Below are 24,305 nucleotides of genomic sequence, written 5' to 3'. Positions count from 1 at the left end.
AAAGAAGTTACAAGTCTGTGTTTTAGAACTATGGCAAGAATAATAGAGGGAAGGCGAACTGCCTTTGAAAGACTAGAAGCAGAGGGATGAGCTGGACAAGTTTCACTCCACAGTGCTTTAATTACCACGTCTTTAAAATGGAGACTGCAGTAATACCTACTTCCAAGTGTTGTGATGAGGACTGCTTGGAAGAGTGCCTAGCAAACGGTAGGTTCTCAATAAATGTCAGGAAGTAGAATTAGTAGCAGCAGAAGGTTGCCATGGCAAGAGACACGAGAGGCTTCAGAGTTGGTTCAGGCGGAAGCAGTGAGAATGGAAGAGACGAAACTGCTTCAAGAGCTATTTCAGCTATCTGAACCTAAAGGTCAGGGGAGAATTCATTAGCTGAGCAGACAGAGGAGGAGAGCCCAAATATTGTGAGTGGACATATTAGGAGCATGGGAGAGCAGTGAGCAAACTTGCTGTGCTGGAAAGTGAGATTGTGCAAGAAAAGAAAGAGAAATAATTACATAATAGTAGTACTGGCCCAGGCTGTGGAAGGCTAAGGCTAGGCTCCAGCGTTTTTAAAATTGTGGAAGCAATAAAGAGCTACTGCAGAGTGGCAGACTCAGGTAGCACGAGAGGCCCGGCTTCACCATTTGCTGTGACCCTGGGCAAGTGCCCCTAACGCACAGCTGCCCAATCCAATCGGCTTCTGCCTGGAAGAAAATGGTCCATATCTGCACCCTCCACAATGGCGGCCACTAATCACAGGTGGCTATTGAATACTTGATATGTGACTAGTGTGATGGCAGAACTGAATTTTTAATTGTATTTGATTTAAATTAGTTTAAATTTAATGCATTTAATTTAAATTAAATAGCTGCACATGACTAGTGGCTACTGTGTTAAACAGCTAGAACCTCCCGTGACGCCTGCTGCTCCATCTGTACACAGGGAATGACGCTGATACATCACAGGCTTGTTACAAAGGTTGAGATATATTGAGATACTGCAGTCAAAGTGCTCAACATAGTAATTCAAATTACAGCTGCTATTGTTGATATTGTGATTGTTATTATTGAACAGGGATTGCATGGCATAAGCCAAGTCTTAGGAAGATTAGACTGTAATAGCCAGTTCGATTTGGTGCGGGAAAGTGTAGAGGATAAAACATTCACAAGGTTCTTACGGTGATAAGGTACAAAGGAGTTAAGATCTTATCCAGTGAAAGACCTTGAGAATGGGAAAGAATGGAACGATTGTTGAGCCACAAAGCACACGGGTGTGCACCACACACACATCTTCTCGTATCAGCTTCCTTCAAGGCATTCTCAGAGAGCACAGTCCCATCCCAGTCCAGGACAGACACCACTTCGATCTCTACAAGTGCACAGCCATTCTCCCTGCCTGTGGCAGAAACTACTCGTGAATCGGCAACACACGCCAACATTTACATGTCCCTTTCTGGGCACAGGACCTCCCGAATTAGAACTACACTTCCCAGCTTCTTGCAGTTAAGCGGATGTCATGGGATCAATTTCTGAACAATGGAATGAAGGCAGAAGCAATGTGTGCCATTTCTAAGCTGGACTCATTAAAAAAATCTCCCTTACACCCTGCATTCCCTCTTCCCATTCTGTGATGATTTTAGAGGCCATATGTAGCAATACCACATAATGGAAAGAACCCAGAGCCTTGAATGAACAAATGGAACAGAGCTACCCCTGGCCCCTAGCCCTCACTGAACTATACAACATGAGTGAGAAAGCTCCGTGGCTTTGTTACAGCTCAGTTGTTTGTTACAGCTAACCTTATTATCCTCATACACCATCCCTCATTCCATTGACGGTCATCGAAACAGGTCCTATATAGATGACCCGCCTAAACCATCCATCCCTCTGAAGTCTCTTTTGCACTGGGTCCCACCAATACTAAGACAGATTTCTAACTCCCCATCTGCAGACATGCTGCCTGCTGACATTCCTTTCTCACTCCCCGAAAAAGGCACATTCCAAACATATCTTCTCCCACAATGCTAGATCAGGGATACACCTTCTGAGCCATCTTCCAGATGATTGAATTTATTGGACATGTCAGGGCTTCCTCCTCTCTTCTTAATCCCCATGCAGAGAGACCTCTGATGTCCCTGGGGCGTGTCCTTGTTTACTGTGGCTCAGACCCAAACCTAGGTGTTATCTCTGAGTCATCCCTGCTCTTCGCTCCTACATCAAACTCATTACAAAATACACTTGGATTTGCCTTGTCCTCTCTCTCCATTCCCTCTGCCACCCTAGTCCGGCCACCATCATTGCCACCTGCCTACCTGCAGCAGCCTCCTAACTGGTACTCCTCTGTTCATTCTTTCCCCTCTAATCTACTCTCCACCAGAAGCTGGAGCAATCTTTTAAAAGGGATAACCATAACCATGGCTGGGTGCAGTGGCTCACGGCTATGATCCCAGCACTTTGGGAGGTCAAGATGGGTGAATCACTTGAGGTCAGGAGCTCGAGGCCAGCCTAGCCAACATGGTGAAAACCCATCTCTACTAAAAATACAAAAATTAGCCAGGTGTGGTGGCACACGCCTGCAATCCCAGCTACTCAGGAGGCAGAGGCAGGACAATCACTTGAACCTGGGAAGTGGAGGTTGCAGTGAGCCGAGATCACACCACTGCACTCCAGCCTGGGTGACAGAATGAGACTCCATCTCAAGAAGAAAAAAATTTTTAAAATAAATAGATAAAAATAACAACCAGAATATGGTACTCCCCTGCTTCAATCACTCCAACAGCTTCCAAAGCTTTGATCAGGGTTTTGCCAACTCCAACCAGCCTTACTCACCCTTGCTCATTTCACTTCAGACACATTGGCCTTCTTTCTGTTTCTCAAACATGCCACACTTGTTCCTGTTCCAGGTTTTTTATGCTGTGTGCCCGGAAAACTCTTCTCTGAGTGTTTATAAGATTGATCTCTCATCATTCAAGTCTCAGCTCAAATGTTACCTCCACGGTGGGTGCCGTGGCCCACCCCTATAATCCCAGCACTTTCGGAGGCCAAGGTGGGAGGATCACCTGAGGTCAGGAGTTCAAGACCAGCCGGGCCAACATGGTAAAACCCCATCTCTACTAAAAATACAAAAATTACTTGGGCATGGTGGCGTGTGTCTGTAATCCCAGCTACTCTGGAGGCTGAGGCAGGAGAATCGCTTGAACCTGGGAGGCGGAGGCTGCAGTGAGCTGAGATAGCTCACGGCAATCTCAGAGAGGAGTCTGGCTTCTCCTTGAGACCTCACTTCCTCTGCCTGCCCACTGACAGCCTAGAGGTCTGTGCAGAAGGCAGGAGTCTTGCTTCGTCACCACTGCACTCCAGCCTTGGTGACAAAGCAAGACTTCTTAAAAAAAAAGAAAAATTACCCCCTCAGAGCTCTGTTTTATTTCCTCCACAGCACTTACCATGACAAGAAATTGTATTTATCCTTTCCACCCCTACTCCTGCTGTCTCTATTGGAATATAATCTCCAGGAAGACAGGGGCTTATCTCAGGGTGATTTACTCATCCTGATTTACCAGGAACTTTTCCAGTTTTACCACAAAAGTTCCACATCCCAGAGCCCCTCAACATAGGGCAAACTGTGATAGTTACTCACTTTATGCCTGCCTCGATCACTTCTGTATTCCCAGTGCCTAGTATAATACCAGGTGCCCAGGTAGGAACTCGATAAATATTCATTCAGTACACAAAGCAAAGCACGGCCGAATGTCCATAAAGAATTCTTCAATCCTGGCTCTAGGGGGCAGCCTTCCCCAACCTTGTGCCTTCAGACAGCTGTGCAGGTTGGGCTGGTAGCTTGTGTACATAGGTAGTGAGTTCCACAAGATTCTCCCCAGGACTTATGTGGTCCCCTTGCCCACCCCCAGCCCTTGTGGAGTTCACAGTTGAGGACCCTGGCTGTGGCAACCGGAGGCTGTGCCTGACACGAGGTAGATTCCTTTCCTCTCCCCATCCTACCCACCCAGACCCACCTCCTGAGGTCAGCCTTATAGACCACAGAGCAAAAAGGGCTGTCCGAGACAGCAGCAGCAGGTGGCTGGCTCCAGGGAGAAGCTGGCCCCATCACGGTGAATTCTAGCTTTGAGGTTGCAGGAAGGACTCAAATCCAGGGGTCACCTTGGCCCCCCAAATGCTGCACCCCAGGGCTAGGGCTGCCTTCTGCCCCTTTAGAAGGGGTTCTCCTGAATTCTCAGGGCTAGAGTGAAACTGCTCAGTCTGGCTTCTCGCTGGGACCTCACTTCCTCTGCCTGCCCACTGACAGCCTAGAGGTCTGTGCGGAGGACAGGATGACAAGCGAGATGCTGAGCGGAAACAGCAGGTCTTTGAGCTCAGGAGCTAAAAAAGCATCAGAGGCAGGTGGCCTGGGGGTTGAGGAGGGGGAGGGGGATCACAGTCGCAGCTGCCTGGGAAGAGCAGCATGAGGGAGCTGGGCCCAGGCCTGCCACTGTCTCCTGGTGTTCTCCAGCAACCTCCATCACAGGTGCATGCTCTGGTCTTCTTTCCCCTTTTCCTGAGGGAGCCGTTGCTGGATGGGGAGGGTGGGGTGGATAAGGGCTGCAGTTCACCTCCACGGAGACTTGGGCATGGAGGCAAATGGGGCTGATTGACTTCTTTGACTCCTTGGAAGCTGCCAGAGGCTGGAGAAAGGCAGGTTGCAGCACCGTGAGGAGTGAGAGAAGAATAAGGCTTGAGGGCAGGAGGGGAGGGCATTAGCTCTTCCCCGAGGGAAAAGCCTGGCAGAGGGGTTCATCAATATTTGCCCGTTAGATTCGAGTTTGAGAACTGGCTTTAATGAATGAGAAAGTCACTATGGAGGCTTCATCAGTGCATGTGGGTCCCCGTCTAGTCCAGCTGCATGGGCCCTGGGTGATGTAAAAGACTAGAAATAAGGTTGTCTGCCGGGCCCGGTGGTTCACACTTGTAATCCCAGCATGTTAGGAGGCAGAGATGGGCGGATCACAAGGTCAGTAGATGGAGACCATCCTGGCCAACATGGTGAAATCCCATCTCTACAAAATACAAAAAAGTAGCTGGGTATAGTGGCACATGCCTATAGTCCCAGCTACTTGGGCGGCTGAGGCAGGGGAACTGCTTGAACCCAGGAGGGAGAGGTTGCCGTGAGCTAAGATCTCACCACTGCATTCCAGTCTGGCGACAGAGCGAGACTCTGTCTCAAAAAAATAAAATAAAATAAACGTCACCTGTGCTTAGTTCAGACCAGGGGGCCCATGAATGGCACCCTAGAGAGACTCAAGTAGCTACATATCACGACACTTCCAGGAGGAGGAAGAAAGAGATGGACAAGAGACGGACTGAGACAGCGTGAGGAAGGGGAATTGGTCAAGAACTGGGTGGACAGGCCCCAGGAGGGAAAGACAGAGCTGGGGAAGCTAAGAGGGAGGTGAGAAAGAGCCGCAGCAGGAGCCGGGGAAACCTGTTTATTATTAAGGCAGGAAACGTCTCCTGAGGGCCTTCTGTGTACAAGGCACTGACCATGCAAGGCCAGCAGCCGGAGCACAGCAGAGAGGCTCTCACCCTCTGGCAGCTTACATTCTCCCCGAGGACGGAGCAATGCTTTGATTTCAGCGTGGTGAGTGCCAGGCCTGTGGCACAGAAATGAGGCTCTGCACGGGGAAGCCCGACACAGGCTAGACCCTCAGGCAGGCGCAGAGCCAGACTCGGGGGCAGTGACAGGCCAGAAGCTGCCACTTTGCCTGGCCCCCAGGGCCCAGCAGGCACCCTCAGCTGACACTCGAGGAGGCTGGGCCTGGGGAGAACTGAAGCAGCTGGGGAGACTGAGGCAGGATTTGGGCCAGCCCTGCAGTGTGCTTACGTGGACCAGGCTCCCCACTTCCACCAGAGGCAAAGCGGCTAGAGCAGGAAGGGCTGAGACTGAGGGGTGGGGAGGCAGAAAAGTGGGGCTGCCTCGCTGTCCCTGAGAGGCCTGACGGGGGGTCTGTGCTCTCTCTGAGGCACAACTGCAGACTTCCCCTTACTTCGCTTTCCTTCTCTGGACTCCCACTTTTCTGTTTCCCTCTCTGGACCCCATTTTTCTGTTTCCCTCTCTGGACCCCCCTTTTCTGTTTCCCTCTCTGGACCCCACTTTTCTGTTTCCCTCTCTGGACCCCACTTTTCTGTTTCCCTCTCTGGACCCCACTTTTCTGTTTCCCTCTCTGGACCCCACTTTTCTGTTTCCCTCTCTGGACCCCACTTTTCTGTTTCCCTCTCTGGACCCCCCTTTTCTGTTTCCCTCTCTGGACCCCCCTTTTCTGTTTCCCTCTCTGGACCCCCCTTTTCTGTTTCCCTCTCTGGACCCCCCTTTTCTGTTTCCCTCTCTGGACCCCCCTTTTCTGTTTCCCTCTCTGGACCCCCCTTTTCTGTTTCCCTCTCTGGACCCCCCTTTTCTGTTTCCCTCTCTGGACCCCACTTTTCTGTTTCCCTCTCTGGACCCCACTTTTCTGTTTCCCTCTCTGGACCCCACTTTTCTGTTTCCCTCTCTGGACCCCACTTTTCTGTTTCCCTCTCTGGACCCCACTTTTCTGTTTCCCTCTCTGGACCCCACTTTTCTGTTTCCCTCTCTGGACCCCCCTTTTCTGTTTCCCTCTCTGGACCCCCCTTTTCTGTTTCCCTCTCTGGACCCCCCTTTTCTGTTTCCCTCTCTGGACCCCCCTTTTCTGTTTCCCTCTCTGGACCCCCCTTTTCTGTTTCCCTCTCTGGACCCCCCTTTTCTGTTTCCCTCTCTGGACCCCCCTTTTCTGTTTCCCTCTCTGGACCCCACTTTTCTGTTTCCCTCTCTGGACCCCCCTTTTCTGTTTCCCTCTCTGGACCCCCCTTTTCTGTTTCCCTCTCTGGACCCCCCTTTTCTGTTTCCCTCTCTGGACCCCCCTTTTCTGTTTCCCTCTCTGGACCCCCCTTTTCTGTTTCCCTCTCTGGACCCCCCTTTTCTGTTTCCCTCTCTGGACCCCCCTTTTCTGTCTCCCTCTCTGGACCCCCCTTTTCTGTTTCCCTCTCTGGACCCCCCTTTCTGTCTCCCTCTCTGGACCCCACTTTTCTGTTTCCCTCTCTGGACCCCCCTTTCTGTTTCCCTCTCTGGACCCCCCTTTTCTGTTTCCCTCTCTGGACCCCCCTTTTCTGTTTCCCTCTCTGGACCCCCCCTTTTCTGTCTCCCTCTCTGGACCCCCCTTTTCTGTTTCCCTCTCTGGACCCCCCTTTTCTGTTTCCCTCTCTGGACCCCCCTTTCTGTCTCCCTCTCTGGACCCCCCTTTTCTCTTTCTCTCTCCAAAGCCCTGTTTTTTGCCCTGCCCTAATTTCCTACCAGGTTCTCTCTGAAGGGAGGAAACAGGCAGTAGATCTGATGCCAGGAAAATGTCAGCCTCTTTGGTTTCCTCTCTGACCCCAGCACTTCCAGAGTGGGATTTGGGGGTGGGATGGCGCTGCTCTGATGCTGGGAAGGGGGCCTTAGCCCTAGCCTGCTTTCCTGGTTACCCACATCCTCCCCCTGCCCCCAGCCCGTGCTCTGGACCCAGCCTGACTGACTGGGCCTGGGAGACAGAAGTGGGCATCTCCTGAGCGGGGGGCAAGGGCCCTGCTAGGACCCCTCTCTCAGGCTCCTGCAGTCACACCTGCCAAGACTCTGAAACAAAAGGACAAAGTGGGCACAGGGTTTGAATCCTGAACAGAGGCCGTGGGTCCAGGATGAGTTGGAAGATGGGAGCACTTAAGACAAGGGTTTTGGGAAGGCTGAAAAAGTTGGAAAGAGGGGAGGGGTGGGGGGTGGTAGGTAGTGTGGGTGTTCAGCCCCGGGACAGAAGACAGGGGTGGGGAGAAAAGTGACCCTTAGGGAAAGTGGCCACAACTGGAATGGGACAGGCATTGTAGAACACTGATCGCTCAAGGTCAGATCAAGTGTCTTCTGGGACCCACACAGGACACACACACACACCCCACACACAAGCACACACACACCTTGAGAAGCAGAAGTTGGGGCGGAGAAAGCAGTTACCCATTTCCGTACGTTCATGTAACAGTAAATTTGCCAGGAGGCAGGCTGCTGCCCTTCCCTCCATGGGCATCTCCAGCCCTGCCTGTCCTCTCCTGCTCTTCTGGCTTCTCCCACCCCCTCCCTGCCCTCCATCCCAGCATCGCCACCACAGGTCTGTCCCACGACTGTTTCCTTGTCTCTGCCATGCACGGGTAGCTTGAGCACCAGCCAGAGGAATGTGCCTCCAGGAGAGTGTGGGGCTCCTGCTTTCGCCTCTGCAACTTCATGCAGGTCCCAGCTCTGACTGTGAGCCCCAGCTTGCCCACATGGCCCTCCTAGAGGAGGCAGGAGCCCATCCCTCCTCTCCCTCCCATCACTTTCATAAGCGGCTCATGAGTGACTGGTTGTGACCTGTTAGTCCTAGGAAGGTTTGGCTTGGCGCCCATCAACGTTCCAGCTCCCTGCCCCTGCCTCCCCCACCGCCCCAGGAATGGACAGGGAGGAGATGGAGGAACTGAACTGGAACCGCCCTTGGGGGATGGGGCCTGGGCAAGAGTCGGAGGGCCTTAAACCATGCAGAGCCTGGAGGTAGAGTCCAGAGGAGAATACCTGGCTCGCTGCTCAATCTCTTCTCACTGTTGACGAACCATAGCCAAGGTCGACTCCTGGGGGTGCTGTGGGAGGGTCGGGCGCAGGCCAAGGCCCTGGCACAGCCCTTACATCCCCTACTGCTTTATCTCCCAGTTGGCTTCCAAGCTGGCCATTTTCTGCAGTCCCATGGGAGGCCAATTAGTGAAAATTTCCTCCACCTGCCCTCTCTCCATCCCACCAAACCCCCTCAAAAGTCATGGCTGAGCCTTGTGAACAAAGTTGGCAGCACAGGATAGAGAAATGAGGAGACAAGAAAGCAGCAAGGAGGGAGAGAGATGGAATGAACGGCCTTGAAAATGAACTGGGAAACCAGCTCCTCTCCCTTCCACCCTGCTGAGGCTGCAGGCCCATAGTAGGCACCAGCTGACTACCCACTGTCCTGTTCATTTCATTTCCTCTCGTAATCATTAAGCATCAGTTTTATGCCAGACACTGTGCTGGGGAGGGAGAGCCAATCAGATTAGTGTGTTAGAGGCCGGGCACGGTGGTCAAGCCTGTAATCCCAGCACTTTGAGAGGCCGAGGCGGGTGGATCACGAGGTCAAGAGATCGAGACCATCCTGGTCAACATGGTGAAACCCCATCTCTACTAAAAATACAAAAAATAAGCTGGGCATGGTGGTGTGTGCCTGTAATCCCAGCTACTCAGGAGGCTGAGGCAGGAGAATTGCCTGAACCCAGGAGGTGGAGGTTGCGGTGAGCCGAGATCGCGCCATTGCACTCCAGCCTGGGTAACAAAAGCGAAACTCCGTCTCAAAAAAAAAAAAAAAAGATTAGTGTGTTAGAGAGATGAAAGATAATTCCACTAGGCTCTGGGAAGGCCACTGTCTCTCTACCCTCTCAGGAGTGGGGCAAAGAGGCCCACGCTGGGCCATTTGCACAGTGGTGGAAACTGAGGCCCAGGGAAGCATGGGGCCTCAGTAGTAAGCCTGCTTAGTAGGGCGCTGGAATCCTTGGTCTCTGCCTCAGTCTACCTGGCCACCAGGGAGTGTGTAGTGTGGGGTGTGGTCCTCAAACAGACACTGTCCAAAGGCCCTGAAGCTTTGGGACAGTGTCTGCTGCTGAGTTTTAGCTCTCCAGTTTACAGGAAAGTTCCCGGCACCTACAGTAAATGCTGTTGAATGAATTAAAGATTCCTTGGAGATTCTTGGGGCATTGCATAGCAAGGACTGAGCGAGGCAAGGTTGAGAGTAGTGCTCAGGGGCAGGAGCACAGTGGTGTTTAAGAATATGGGCTCTGCAGTTAGACTGCCTGAGTCTGGCTGTACTACTTAACTGTGTGACCCTGGGCAAGTTACTTTGTCTCCCTGTGACTCAGTTTCCTCACTCACAAATAGGAATTGTTCTGAGGATACAAAGATGAAGTGACTAACATAGTATTCTGCATATAGTAAACACTGGAAAAGACCATTATTGGGCTAAACAGTTGCAGTGGGGATGGGGCATAACGGAGAGATGCTTCATGGGTTGAATCAATCCAACTATGTTGGCTGGATGTGAGAGAAGGAGGAATGTGGAGTATCAGGCTCCTTGCTTTGGCAGTGGTGGAGCTCTGGGAGCAGGGAGCTGAGGAGCAGTGCAGGAGGAAGGGCCACCTGGGGCAGGAAGGGAGTTTTGGACACAGAATATGAGGTTCCTGTGAAGATCCTAGAAACCATGGGCTTACCTTGTGTAGAGCTCAGCAAAGAGGTCGAGGTGGGGAAAATCAAGCCCAGAGTCAAAGCCTGGTCCAAGAAGCCCCCTTCACCCTCCCACCCTCCTCAGCTATCCATGGGAGCCTCTGCCACCTCCTTGAAGGGAAGGGAGGAGGATTCAAGGAGGTCCACGCTCTGGCAGGAGCTCATTGTCTGGGTAGAGTGTATCAAGGGGGCCTGCTGTTCAGTTTCCACCATCTGTACCACGGTGTGGGCAAATGACTATGGATGTGAGTTCTTCCTCCTTTATAGGAGCTGTCAGTAGGTTTCAGAGGCAGGACTGCCGAGTGATAAAGCACACAGGTAGACACCACCTGGGCAGGGTCACTCACTGCTCTACCACTTCCTAGTGTGGAACCTTGGGCAAGTCATTTAACCTCTTTGTGCCTCAAGTCCCTCATCTGTAAAATGGGATAACGATAATAACAATCCTGTCTCATAGGGTTATTGTGACAATTAAATCAGTGAACAGATATATAAAGTATCAAGAACAGGGCCTGGTGCATGTTGACTATTGTTATTATTATTTATCTGTCCTAACACACCTGCCAGGCATTTAATGACAGTTAGAGGAGGGTGGAGGCGGTACCAGGACATGGCATGATTGTCTCCAAGATGACTCACCATCTTGTTTGGATGCGTTCCTCAGACATGCTCCCAGTCTGCTGCCCTTCTAGGCCTCAGCCTTGATCAAATATCTGCTGAGCAGTAATTCTATTGGCCAGTCCCAATCCAGGACCCTGAGAAGGGAGAAACATGCCCCGTCATCTGCCTTGATGGCAGGCTGGGGGCCTTACCTTTTAGAGAGAAGATGAGCTAGCAATGGAAGTGGAAGATCTAATCCCTAACATCTCTCCAGAGACCACCTAGGAGACAATAGGTGATCACTCCAGGGCCCCTTCGGTCTCCCCAGAGATGGGGAATGAGAAAGAGATGGAAAAAGGAAAGGCAAGAGTAGTGTTGAAGGGGAACACAGATGGGGGAGTGGGTTTGCGACACTCATTTTCACTGATTTGAACGACTTTCTTTGGATCCTTGGCTCTCTGAGGCTCCCCCACACCTCTGCACAAACATATTTGATTTTCTTTTTCTGAGTAGCCTCTCCTAGGCAGTCTAGTCTATCTTAGAAGAACAAACAGAATGCATCAAGATATGCAGTACAGCATGGGGAGTACGTGGAGCTGGACAGCCTGGATTCATGCCCCAGCTCTACCAATTACTAGTTGTGTGACTTTGGCAAGTTACTTAATATCCCTGAGCCTCAGTTCCCCCATCTGTAAAGTGAGGATAACAGAAGTACCTACCTCACAGGATCGTGGCAGGGATTAAACCCATGGAAAGCACTTGAAACAGAGCCCACACATAATTAGCTTTTGTGGCTCTGCTGAAATGTCTACAGGTATACAAGTGTCCTGCCTCACCCCTCAGCAACTTTTCCACCTGCCCAGAGTAACGGCAGCAAGAATCAGAAATAGGGGACCCCTTTCTGATCCTACTGTCAGTCTCAGGAAGCCTTTCCGAAAGAACTTCTAGTCCAGGCCACTGGCCGCAGCAACCTGAAACTCACAGCTCCACCCCGCAACTCTTCCTCCTGCATACCTGTGACTCCCAATTCGTTATCCTTTCCCGCCAGTTTCCAGGCTGTTCTTCCTTCTTCCAGATTACCAGAACTTGGTTGAATGGATTTGGGTCTGAGGTCAGATTCATTTTCCGGCTTCCCTCCTTCCCTGGAAAGGCATTTAAAACTCCACCAGCGTTTCTTAACGTGTGGACACAGCGGATGACCTGAGGTATCTGTTCAAAATACAGATTGTTCCATTTCATGCCAACAGGATTGAACATGAATTGGTGCGGATGGAGCCTGCATTTTAGTAAGTTTCTGGGAAACATTTTTTATACGCATATACATTAAAATTGAGATTTTAATCACAATTAAAATTCCTCTCCCTACTTCCAAGAAAATAATCATTGGTGGAGGATGGGGGCTTGGCATTCCAAAATTGGGGGCATAGGCTTTTTAGAGATAATTCTTCCCAGTATGGGCAGGCTTAACAGCAAAGGGAAAAGGAAAGAGAAGGGGCAAAAGTCCTACGGGGCGTGGGTTTCCTTCCAAATCCTCATTTTCGTCCTGAGCAATCACGGGGCACCAAGCGAGCCTCTGTCCCCGGCCACTGTCTCTCCACCTTCTCAGGAGTGGCGCAAAGAGGCCAGCGCTGGGCCATTTGCACAATGGTGAAAACTGAGGCCCAGGGAAGCGTGGGGCCTCGGTAGCGAGGCGCTAGAATCCCGGTCTCTGCCTCAACCTACCCGGCCACCAGGGAGCGCGCGGTGGGGGGCGGGGGGGCGGTCCTCGAACACCTCCTGCTCCCCTGGAAGCTCTGCTACAACCCCAATCTCCTCTTAGGACCACGAATCCCGCCCCTATCCGTTCCGGAGAGCGGTCCTTCCTCTCCAGCCTGTTTCCTCAACTGCGCCCGTCGTGTGTGTGCTGGGGCAGGGGGCAGGGGGGGCGTGGGTCTGGGAACGCAACTGCGGGAGGCAAGGCAGCGGGATTCCCCGCAGGAAGGCCGCCTAGTCCCTCCCCCGGGCAGCCGCAGACCCTGAATCGAAACAGGAGGCAGACGCCCCCGGCCGGGAAGCGGCCCCGGCCCGGATTTCCCTGCCGGGTGGGGCCGCAGTGACTCACCCCTCCCCCCTTTCCCCGGTTTCCTTGTTTGCATTTCTCCTCCCGGCCACGTGGCGGCCAATGCAGCCACTCACCGCCCCATCCCAGACACGCCGGCCTCCGCGGCCCCCGCACACACCTCGGGGCCGCTCCTGCCCTCTGAGGATGCTCGGGGCGCAAGCTGGTGTCCACTCTCCGTATTCCGAGGGGCAGACTCCAACGCCGGCCGGTGCCCGCCCCCTTCCCCTACGCTCTCCCCTGCCGTAAGGCAGGGCGCCTCCTCCCCGCCCCCTCCGCCAGTCCGGGGGAGGGGAAGGGGGCGGGCGGTGCAGGGGGTGTGACAGCTCCCGCCCGGACCGGTGCCAGCTGCAGCCTTGCTTCAGCGCCCGGTGCCAGCTGGCTCCTTCGTCTGGGACGAAGGCGGAGGCTCGGGGCTCCTTGTAGCCGGTGGCGGTGGGGGGATCGTCCCCCGCCCCCACGTTCCCAACCCTCTATTCACCCAAGAGGAGCCTCTGCACCGAGCCCTACATCCTGCTGCCCTGGCAGCCGGTCCAACTAGCCACTGGCCCCGTTCACTGTACCTGGACTTACCCACTGGCTCTCTCCGGATCCCCTTATCAAAGCGGATGGGGGTCGCTGGGGAACCCCCAGCCTTTTGCTAGAGCCTGCAGGGCTGTGCGAGCTTGAAAAGAAACATGAAGGTGGGTAAGGTGGGTCAGGGTTGAGGAGGAGCAGGAGGGGGCGGGAGAGGAAGCTGACACGGTGGGGAGTTTGGGTGGGAGAGAGAGGGTTGGTCAGGGCTGAGGAGGAGGGGAGAAGGATTTGATCCGAAGCTGCATTTCTGGGGACCCGGTGAATCTATAGCCTCATGCTGGGAGGTGGTGGAGATCCCTGCAGGGGCATGGACAGTGAGATGGGACAGAACTCCAAAGAGGGCTAAGAAGGGCCCGATCTTTTCCAAGAGCCAGCTGGGGACCCCTAAGTGCGCCAGACCGGGCCCCAGTGAAGGTCTTCCTGTTCCTCCCCCAGCTCCTGGCAGGGTAGCAGCACCTCCGCCTGACCAGTCCAGAGAACTCTAAGGAAGTAGTTCTGCCTGGGGCAGTTGTAGTATGGTCCAGCTGTCCCAGTCGCGTCTCATGGCTGTCCACTTTCCTCCTTGTGTCACAGGTGGGCTGGCCAGGTGAGAGCTGCTGGCAGGTGGGCCTGGCTGTGGAGGATAGCCCAGCTCTGGGCGCACCGCAGGTGGGAGCCCTCCCTGACGTGGTCCCGGAGGGGACACTGCTCAACATGGTGTTGAGGAGGATGCACCGGCCCCGAAGCTGCTCCTACCAGCTGCTGCTGGAGCACCGGCGTCCGAGCCGCATCCAGGGGCTGCGCTGGGTGAGTACCTTTGATCCGCCCAGGCCAGGGCCAGCACCAGGGCTAGAGGGGGGTCTGGATTGTGGCTGGGCATGCTGCAGGTGGCCCAGCTTGCTCTGGGAGTGTAGAGTGGTACAGCTGCGGTGGACAGTGGGTCAGGAAGCTTGCCTGCAGTGTGCGTGGGTGGCTCACACAGCTGCAACCTGTGTCTGTTGTGCCCAAACGTTTCTGGGCATGGGGGGAAGGGGAAAGGGATCTGTTTTTTACCTGTCACCTCTGTGAGCCAGGCATTGAGTTAGGTGCTTGCGGATACTCTCCAGGTGGGGGTGGGAGGTACTGGGGGCCAAGTCAAAGGGCAGGGGTGACGTAAGTTTGGCTACAGTTCTGGGTGCGTCACCGTGGCAACATTGTTTTTTAGTGAGCAACTGAACTGTGCCAATTCTGCATTTTGGTCTTGGGGTGAGGTGGTCATGTGGACACTGCTGGGTACCTGCCTTTGATGGGGTTTGGGGAAGGATTCTGAGACATTGGAGAATCTGAGATGACCTAAGTGCCCTTTGCCGGTGAGAAACATCTCCGGACCTGAAAGAATGAAGGAGAGAGCAGGAAGGGGAAAGAATGGTGGGGTTTGGGAGGCAAGATAATGGCTGTACCATCCAAATCAGCAGAGAAACTGTCCCCAACCATCCAGACTAAATAACTTAGCTTGAGATTCAGGTATGTCTCTACTGCATGTGTCTACCCAGGTTTCGCTATGTTGCCCAGGCTGGTCTGGAATTCCTGGGACCAAGCAATCTGCCTGTCTTGGCCTCCCAAAGTGCTAGTATTATAGGCATGACCCACCGTGCCTGCCCGGGAGAGTTTATTTCTTTCTCTCTCTGTCTCTTTCTTCTTTCTTTCTTTTTCTTCCTTCCTTTCTTCCTTTCTTTCTCTCTCTTTCTTTTCTTTCTTTCTTTCTTTTTTTTTTTTTTTTTTTGAGACGGAGTTTCGCTCTTGTTGCCCAGGCTGGAGTGCAATGGCGCGATCTCGGCTCACCGCAACCTCCGCCTCCTGGGTTCAGGCAATTCTCCTGCCTCAGCCTCCTGAGTAGCTGGGATTACAGGCACGCGCCACCACGCCCAGCTAGTTTTTTGTATTTTTAGTAGAGACGGGGTTTCACCATGTTGACCAGGATGGTTTCGATCTCTTGACCTTGTGATCCACCCACCTCGGCCTCCCAAAGTGCTGGGATTACAGGCTTGAGCCACCGCGCCCGGCCTCTTTCTTCCTTTCTTTCCTTTTTTTACTAGAGTCTCACTCTGTCTCCAGGTTGGAGTGCACTGGCACGATCTCGGCTCATTGCAACCTCCACCTCCCAGGTTTAAGCGATTGTCCTTCTTCAGCTTTCCAAGTAGCTGGGACTACAGGTGTGTGCCACCACACCCAGCTAATTTTTGTATTTTTAGTAGAGACAGGGCTTCACCATGTTGGCCGGAATGGTCTTGATCTCTTGACATCGTGATCTGCCTACCTCGGCCTCCCAAAGTGCTGGGATTACAGGGGTGAGCCACCGTTCCCAGCCAGAAGTTCATTTCTTATTGTCAAGTCCTTTTGAGTAGAATAAATACCATCCTCTCCCTCCTTCCCCCTACCTTGCCCAACTGCCATTTACATTGAGGCTGAGTTGAAAAAAACCGAGACCCACCAAGACAAGGGGCTCCACTTTGCTATCAGAATTGAGAAGAGAATTCAGGTGTTGATCCTGGTAGAGTTGTTCTCTACCAGAGTCTTTCTTATCATGAGCCTGGGTCCTCCCCCGATACCCCTGACTCTCCGGGTCACTGGCTGCGGCTACTGCCTGGAGCCAGTGGGCTGGAACCCTCCCCTCCCTCCTTCCCTCTCAGGCTATAATTACTTGTGCATTTCCTGTCCCCTTCCCAGCTTGTAAAGGCAAGGTAGGGGGTGGGGGGAAGGTCAGGTGCCAGGACAGTGTGGTCACTGGAGGATCCCCTGGGACCAGAAGTCGGGAAGGGAGTGGAAGAGGCCACCAGGCTCTCTCCTGACTTCCCCCAGCCCCTAGAAATGAAGGGCTGGTGTGCGTGGGGAGGTCAGAAAGGTGGGGGTGAAGGTTGCTGAAGTGTAAATGGGGGCAAAGGCACAGAAACAACGCCCTTCCCTGCCAGGTGGATGTTGGTGACTAGAGGGAACTTAGATTTTTAGTGCTTAGAGGCCGGTGGCCACTCCCTCTTCTGATGACCATCTTTGGGGACTGGGGTGGGGAGGTTTCATTCCATCATGCCTATGTTTGAGAGGCTCTGGGTACCTGTGAAGCTGTACTTCTTACCTCTTGATGCTGCCTTTAGCCCAGGGAAGGCTTCTATGAGGGAGTGAGCGCCAGCTGTGAGTATGCATACCCAGGGTGAAGGGGTGGGGCCCGAGTCCCCGGAAGACAGCACTGCCAGTTATCGAAGCCAGGCCTCCCTCTTTGAAAGCCAAGGGGAAAACCCATCAACCTCCCAGAGAAGAGGTCTGAAGACAGCTCTTTCTGTTCCTGCCTAGCCCAGCACAAGAGAAAATGAAAACAGGTTGCAGCAGGAGTGCTTGCAGTTGATACAGACTAAGATAAGAAAAGTACTTAACAGCTATGGCAAAGGTGACACTGGAATGGGATGGAAGAACATCCCTGGAAAATAGAAGTGGGAGGTGAGATCTTGTCTGATGTCCAGAGGCAGGGGCAAGATCAGGGTGACCTCTGGTGGTTCTACTGGCTCAGGGAATTCTGAGATGATTCTCTTTACGTGACTGCTTTGGGGAAAGTGGCCCTATTTTGTAACTCGAAGAACACACTTTTGTCCAATCTGTCCAAAACATGGTAGGAGCTAATAGTAATACAGTACTTATGTGCCAGACATTATGGTAAGAGGTTTGCCTTTATCATATCAAAGAATTCTTGCTGGGTGCGGTGGCTCATGCCTGCAATCCCAACACTTTGGGAGGCTGAAGTGGGTGGATAACCTGAGGTCAAGAGTTCAAGACTAGCCTGGCCACCACGGTGAAACCCCATCTCTACTAAAAATACAAAAATTAGCAGGGCATGGTGGCGGTTGCCTGTAATCCCTGCTACTGTGGAGGTTGAGGTTGCAGTGAGCTGAGATTGCGCCATTGCACTCCAGTCTGGGTGACAAGAGCAAAACTCTGCCTCAAATAATAATAATCATAATTCTCACAACAGCCTTGTGAGATAGGTACTAATGTCATCATCCCCATTTTATAGATGTGAAAACCAAGGCACAGAGAGGTTAAGTGACAGGTTCAGAGTTACACAGCTGATAAGTGGCAATGCTGGGCTTTGGTCCCAGGCAATCTGGCTGCAGAGTCCAAGCTCATAACCATATAACCACCACGCTGTGCTTCTCTCCTGCTACAAATAGTAACACTGACACCCTTAAGGCCTCGCCCCACCCCATGCACCCTTCCCCTGTCCCATCACACGCAGCCCTGGCCTGAGACCTTAGCTGTGACCCAAGGGAACTGGTCTGACAGGTCTCCAGGCTGTCTGGCTCTGTGCCTGTCTCTCCAGCCCAGCTCTGACATTCAGTGACAGGGAGTGAGGGTAGGGCAGGCCACAGTGCTGGTGCCGGGGGAGTCAGCGCCTCCTCTTCCACCCTGAACCCTTTCTGTTCAGGAATGAGAGGAGGGAGTGGGTGAGGGCCTTCACCGTGACCCATATCAGCTGTTTCTTCCCAGCTAAGAACCCTGAAACTAACAGGGTATAGCTGTTGTTGTTGTTGTTGTTGTTGTTGTTGTTGCACTGTGTCCCAGTAATAGGGCCCATCATGAAATGATAACATCTGATCAAGTCAACTAACCTTTACTAAGGAGTTATTATGATCCAGGCAGCATTCCAAGTACTTCATTTCATTAACTTTGTGATCCTCATAACCCTATGTGATAGGTACTATTTTTATCTTTTTTTATTTATTTTTTAAAATTTATTTATTTATTTTATTTTATTTTATTTTATTTTATTTTTATTTATTTATTTTAAGACGGGGGTCTCACCATGTTGGTCAGGCTGGTCTTGAACTCCCGACCTTAGGTGATCCGCCTGCCTTGGCCTCCAAAGTGCTTGGATTACAGGTGTGAGCCACCACACCCGGCTCAGGTACTATTTTTATCATCGACCCCAGTTTGCAGATGAGGAAACTAGAGCACTGAGAACTTCAATAACCAGCATGAGCTCACACAACCGGATGGTAATGCAAGAGCTAGGATTGGAACCCAAGCTTCTGGCTGCCGAGCCCACACACTTGACCACTGCCCTTAAGTAGCAGCCCTCTCTCCACCTCATCCTAGAAGGTTGCCATGCACACAAACATCCTGGGGGCACAGAGAGGTTAGAATAACAAACCTATCTACCTTTGTCTAACCCAGTGGTTTCCAAACTTACTTACTCATGGAGCTTGCCTGAGGGCAGAGTACCTCTACTGTCTGTGTCCTTAGCACACAGAGGAGGAAACATGGGAATGGGCATCATGGGAGATGGTAGGGGTAATGCTAAGAGCATGGCCTTTGGAATCAGACAGGCACAGGTATGATTCCTGGTGCCCTTATTGACCAACAGTTAGGGCAGGCTGTAGAACCTCTGAGCTTCCTTTTCTCTAGCTGTGAAATAGGAAACCTATCTCTGGGGTGGGCACCAGTAGCAGAGTTATTCAGTAGAATCTTACGTTTCTAAATAGTTGTGTGATCTCTCTGGGCTTTTGCTTACCTTGGCAAAATGAGAGAGATTCCTTAAGGTCCCTTCCTTAGTGCTCATGAGCTCGGGCCCCATTCTCTGACCCGCATGCTCATCCCCTGGGGGAGGACAGGAAATGACCAGCCTGGCCACATGACTCGGCACCTCCCCTCCTAATGTGCCCTCTCCCTGGTCAGAATAATACCAGGAAGGGGGCCGGTGCTGGAGCCTGGGCTGTGGGCTCCAGTGGGAGTTGGGGCAGGGACTGGGGCCACCTGGGCATTTTGACATGAACAACAACAAGTCATTAGCACTCAGGCACTGTTTGTTCCGACGCAGGGGGCTGGCTGGGTAGCATTCCTGCCCTTCCTCCCTTCCCTGGCTCCTCCTCCTCCCCATTTCCTGTCATTAAGTCTCCAGGGCTCTATGTCTGGTACTGGGCTGGGCCCCATGACCCGGGCAGGGATACCCTTGGGACACCTAGTGACTTCCGCCCAGCCCTGGGCCAGGCGCCTGCGCATGCCAGACATCAGGCCTCTGCCTGGATATGCAGTGCCAAGATGCCCGTGCCCTTGCCTGGTTGCCAGCCAGGCCTGGTTATACTGCAGCTCCCCAGCAGGCCCTTTTCAGGGAGATGGGAAGGTAGGAGAGAGGTGGCTGGTGAGGGGAGAGGAAAGGGCAGGGGGGCGGTGGGTGTAGGGAGACCAAGAATGGGAGCACTTCTGGATGGGAACTTAAACGTCTCCACAGCTGTCTGACTGTCCCAAGTATGTGTGACTGAATTACACAAGGCACCTCACCTCCAGGCTTTTATTTTGTCGTAAGTCACAGAGGACTGACAATGCCTGCTCTGCCCACTTCACATCTGATCCTGTTTTACATGAGATCCAATGCAATCAAGGGGGTGGTTGTGCTTTGTAAACTGTAAAGTGAGCCCTTTGAGAGGGCTCATAGAGGGTAGAGCATCCTGTCCAGAGATGTCCACGAACCCGTTCTCAGGTGGCAGGAAGAGAAGGGTCATGAGGGGCTTTCATGGCCATTATTCCAGGGCATAAGGGGCCCCGGAGTGCCAAATGGCTTGATTGTTAACAAGGGCAGAAGTCCTTGCTAAGCAGTGTTGCAATGACAAAGCACGTCTTCGTGAGCCAGTCCTGTGTGCCACCAAGGACTTACTCACTCTCGCAGGGCATGGGCTAGCAACATCTCAGAGAAGAAAGACGCCTTCCAGCAAGCAACCCCACCCTAATGCTTCACAAATGAGTACTAGCTAACATGTGCATACAACTGTATGCCAGGCAATGCTTTAAACATTCAACGTGTAGCAACTCATTTAATTCTCCCAAAACCTTATAAGTTGGTATTAGTGCTTTATAGATTTTTTTTTTTTTTTTGAGGCGAAGTCTTGCTCTCAGGGTGGAGTGTAATGGCGTGGTCTCTGCTCACTGCAACCTCCACCTCCTGGGTTCAAGCAATTCTCCTGCCTCAGCCTCCTAGTAGCTGGGATTACAGGCACCTGCCACCACTGTTTGTGTTTTTAGTAGAGATGGGTTTTCACCACGTTGGCCAGGCTGTTCTCGAACTCCTGACCTCATGATCCGCCCGCCTTGACTTCCCAAAGTGCTGGGATTACAGGCATGAGCCATCATGTCCGGCCCTTTATAGATTTTATAGATAGGAAAACTCAGGCAGGGAGTGAGAGGTTAAATCATTTGTTTGAGGTCACATCTGGAATCGCTGGGAGTGCAGGATTTGAATCCAAGAGCCTGGCCTCAGGGTTTGTGTTTTTAACTACCAGGCTGATCTAAGGCCCAGAGAGGGCAAGAGACCTGCCCATGGGCCTGTGGATGAGCACAGAACCTGGCTGGGGATCAGGCCTGTGACCCCAGCCCAGGAACGGGTGTTCCTAGGCCTCCTGAGTTGCTCACATCCTGAGCCCTGAGTAAGCAGATTGTGTGTCTGGGGGCTCTGATCTGTAAGGAGCCAGTCCCTGGATTGGGTCTGGTGATCAGGATGGCAGGGTGGGAAGAGGCAATGCCTGGGCCACAGGGTGCTGAGTGAATATTTGTTTCTTTGCTGAGTGAGTGGCCACATGGATGCATTTGGGATTGGGGCCTAGGCAAGGGTGGGAGTGGCAGGGGAGGGGAGTCATCCAAGCGCCGGGTTTGAAGGCCTTACACTGATGTGCATGCTTTCCCTGCTGCCCCCAGACACCACTCACCAACAGCGAGGAGTCCCTGGATTTCAGCGAGAGCCTAGAGCAGGTAGAAGCCTGGGAGGCATGGAGCTGGGACAGGTGGCACCATTAGGGGTTCAGAGCCTGAACTGCTGTGTCCTTCCGCCCTCCAAGGCCTCCACAGAGCGGGTGCTCAGGGCTGGGAAGCAGCTGCATCGGCATCTGCTGGCCACCTGCCCGAACCTCATCCGAGACCGGAAGTACCACCTTAGGCTCTATCGGTGAGTGGAGGTCCGGCTGCCTCCCTGCCCAGCCTCACCGCTGTCTCTCCTTTCCACTCGATTCCAGGCTCCTGGGCCTCACCCTGCTTCTAGCAGAGGGATGAACCAGGCTTGGGCCTCAGAGGGTGCCTTTCTAATGCAGAGTTCCTCCCTGCCCTGCCACCCTCCTTCCACTGGCTTCTCCCTATTCTTCCTTGTCCCCTTCTACCTCCTGTAGGCAGTGCTGCTCTGGCCGGGAACTGGTGGATGGGATCTTGGCCCTGGGACTTGGGGTCCATTCTCGGAGCCAAGCTGTGGGAATCTGCCAGGTTCTGTTGGATGAAGGTGCCCTCTGCCATGGTGAGCCCAAGCCCAGGGTGGGGTGCCCTGGGCCGGGCTAGGCAGTGATGGGGACGAGACAGGGCAGTCCTGGGAAGCAGGCACCATTTGGGGAGTAATGAGGGGTGGCATTGCAGTGGGGTTTCATACCCACACGGCCTCAATTTCCTCTCCTCCCCCACACCTGGGCCTCTGCCCCCCAGTGAAACACGACTGGGCCTTCCAGGACCGAGATGCCCAATTCTACCGGTTCCCCGGGCCCGAGCCCGAGCCCATGGGAGCTCATGAGATGGAGGAGGAGTTGGCTGAAGCTGTGGCCTTGCTCTCCCAGCGGGGGCCTGATGCCCTGCTCAGTGTGGCACTCCGAAAGCCGTGAGTCAGAATCCCCGCACCCTGTGACCCAAGGCCGCACACAGCACTCAGATTCCACGCTTGCTCAGATTGATTTCTGAGGGCATTCCTTACCTGTTGCAGAGGGAAGGGAATCTGGCTGGCCCAGAAGCCCCTGGCCCTGGCTGCCATGGACTGTGTAACCTGAATCCCCCCACACTCCCACCCCCCCAAGTCAGTTTCTTCCTCTGTAAATGAGGGTGTTGGGCCAGGGGGTTCTCTGAGGACCCTTCTCACTCAGAGACAGTTGTGGCTGAAAGCAAGTGGGCTTTGGAAACTGCAGTCGGGTCCAGGTTCAAATTCCAGCTGGACCGGCTACTGGCTGTGTGGCCTTGAGCCTCCCCATGCTACTTCCTCTTCTGTCAAGTGAGGATCATAGGACTGCTCCACAGGCTTGTTAGGAAACAGTGCATGCAAAATGCTCATCACAGGTGCTGCCACATATGCGTGCTCAGTAAAGGTTAGCTGCTGCTGATGACCATCGCTGCTGAGGCATCGTCGGGCACAGGCTTGGGCTGGGTGGGTGGGGTGGTTCGCTGCACCTGGTCCGGCCCCACAGCTCACCGTATGCTCCCATCCCCCCTGTGCCTGCAGCCCAGGTCAGCGCACTGACGAAGAGCTGGACCTCATCTTTGAGGAGCTGCTGCACATCAAGGCCGTGGCTCACCTCTCCAACTCGGTCAGTCCCGCCCGCCCAGCCCCGCCCCATCCCAGGCATCTCCTCTTCCCAGGACTTCCCTGAAACTCCAACTGCTGGGCCAGAGGGCGGTTTCTCCGCTTCCATCTATGGCTGGAAATTTTCAGTCTGATTTCTTGCCTCTGGCACTTCCCTGTCTGAAAATCCTTCTGCCTCCCTCAGCCCATTTTCTCCACTTGCTTTGTCTCCTGCCGAATCCTGGGAACGCCTGACCTGGTTCCACATCTCTGTCCCCGGCACTTGTGTCATTGGACCTAATCATAGCCCTGGCAGGAGCCTGGCTGTTCTGCACATGAACTTGCCCCACCGACTCTCCTGTCTCCACCCGACAGGTGAAGCGAGAATTAGCGGCAGTTCTGCTCTTTGAACCACACAGCAAGGCCGGGACCGTGTGTAAGTCTGGCAGGGGACCAGAAGCCAAGCATGCCTGGACATGGGCAGAAGGATATGGAGAAGGAGTGGTGGGTGCTAAGAGGGCTCGGTCTGAGCTGTGCTTCTGTCAGTGTTCAGCCAGGGGGACAAGGGCACTTCGTGGTACATTATCTGGAAGGGTTCTGTCAACGTGGTGACACATGGCAAGGTGAGACCCCCCCCTACTTCCCGCCCCAGTGCCCTGGGTCCTAAATGCTCCCTGGCCTGGGTCCTCATGGGCAGTGACTTTGTTGGTCCCTTGTGCCTCCTGTCTGGGTTGCTTCTCCTGGCATAAGTCTGTCCTGGCAAGGGCTGGGGGCGGCAGGGGTGGGCTGAGACTGAGGCCTGGCTGCAGGGACTGGTGACCACCCTGCATGAGGGAGATGACTTTGGACAGCTGGCTCTGGTGAATGACGCACCCCGGGCAGCCACCATCATCCTGCGAGAAGACAACTGTCATTTCCTGCGCGTGGACAAGCAGGACTTCAACCGCATCATCAAGGTGCTACTGCTGGCGTTGGGGAGGGCAGGGGCCGTGGGTCCAGAGAAGTGTTGTGGATGGAGGGGTAGGGACCAGAGCAGAGGGCCGGTAAGGAGCATGCAGGTAGGAGATGCTGGGCTATGGTAGGTGGCAGTGGGGACGACGGCCCTGGGCGTGTGTGAGAAGGGGAAGCGCATAGGCCACAGAAGGGGTTCAGTGAGACCAGTGACTGCAGGCTGGTGTGGGAGACCAGGGGAGGGGTGGGCGTGCAGGTTGGGGACCAGGCTGTGGGGAGGCAGGATGCATGGAGGGAAGGGAAGGCTGGGGAAGTGGAGCCAGAGTCGGAGGTGGGAGAAGGGCTGTGGGTCCCTGTAGGACCCTCATGGGGTTCAGGGGCTGGAATGAAGGAGGTAGATGAGAGGGTCTAACGCGGGAACCATCATGTGTTGAGCACGGG

General features: G+C 53.6%; 2 protein-coding genes across 5 annotated transcripts in view; one reads left to right on the top strand and one right to left on the bottom strand.

Moving 5' to 3' along the window:
- Positions 1-100: 100 nt before the first annotated feature.
- LOC101031440 (uncharacterized) lies at positions 101-13,718 on the bottom strand. Its single transcript, XM_074403481.1, has 5 exons — positions 13,701-13,718; positions 13,117-13,512; positions 11,956-12,150; positions 10,981-11,096; positions 101-4,669 (listed from the first exon to the last, which is right to left on the bottom strand). The coding sequence occupies exons 1-4, from the start codon at positions 13,716-13,718 to the stop codon at positions 11,037-11,039; spliced, it is 669 nt and encodes a 222-aa protein (XP_074259582.1). The 3' UTR covers positions 101-4,669; positions 10,981-11,036.
- Positions 13,503-24,305, top strand: part of RAPGEF3 (Rap guanine nucleotide exchange factor 3) — a 32,463-nt gene continuing 21,660 nt past the window's right edge. For 2 of the 4 annotated variants that reach the window (XM_003941454.4, XM_074403186.1), the window contains exons 1-10: positions 13,503-13,722; positions 14,189-14,401; positions 21,305-21,358; positions 21,445-21,551; positions 21,769-21,890; positions 22,073-22,241; positions 22,854-22,938; positions 23,289-23,349; positions 23,460-23,536; positions 23,723-23,869. In XM_003941454.4, the coding sequence (XP_003941503.1) occupies positions 13,717-13,722; positions 14,189-14,401; positions 21,305-21,358; positions 21,445-21,551; positions 21,769-21,890; positions 22,073-22,241; positions 22,854-22,938; positions 23,289-23,349; positions 23,460-23,536; positions 23,723-23,869 (1,041 nt within the window). In that variant the 5' untranslated portion in view covers positions 13,503-13,716. Of the gene's footprint in view, positions 13,723-13,853; positions 13,874-14,188; positions 14,402-21,304; positions 21,359-21,444; positions 21,552-21,768; positions 21,891-22,072; positions 22,242-22,853; positions 22,939-23,288; positions 23,350-23,459; positions 23,537-23,722; positions 23,870-24,305 lie in introns of those variants that run through there. The other 2 variants (XM_074403189.1, XM_074403188.1) reach the window with 2 other exon arrangements.

Source organism: Saimiri boliviensis, chromosome 7 (assembly GCF_048565385.1).
Source record: "Saimiri boliviensis isolate mSaiBol1 chromosome 7, mSaiBol1.pri, whole genome shotgun sequence".
Taxonomy (NCBI): Eukaryota; Metazoa; Chordata; class Mammalia; order Primates; family Cebidae; genus Saimiri; species Saimiri boliviensis.
Note: the sequence above shows the minus strand (reverse complement) of the source record. Positions and strands in the feature narration are given on the sequence as shown.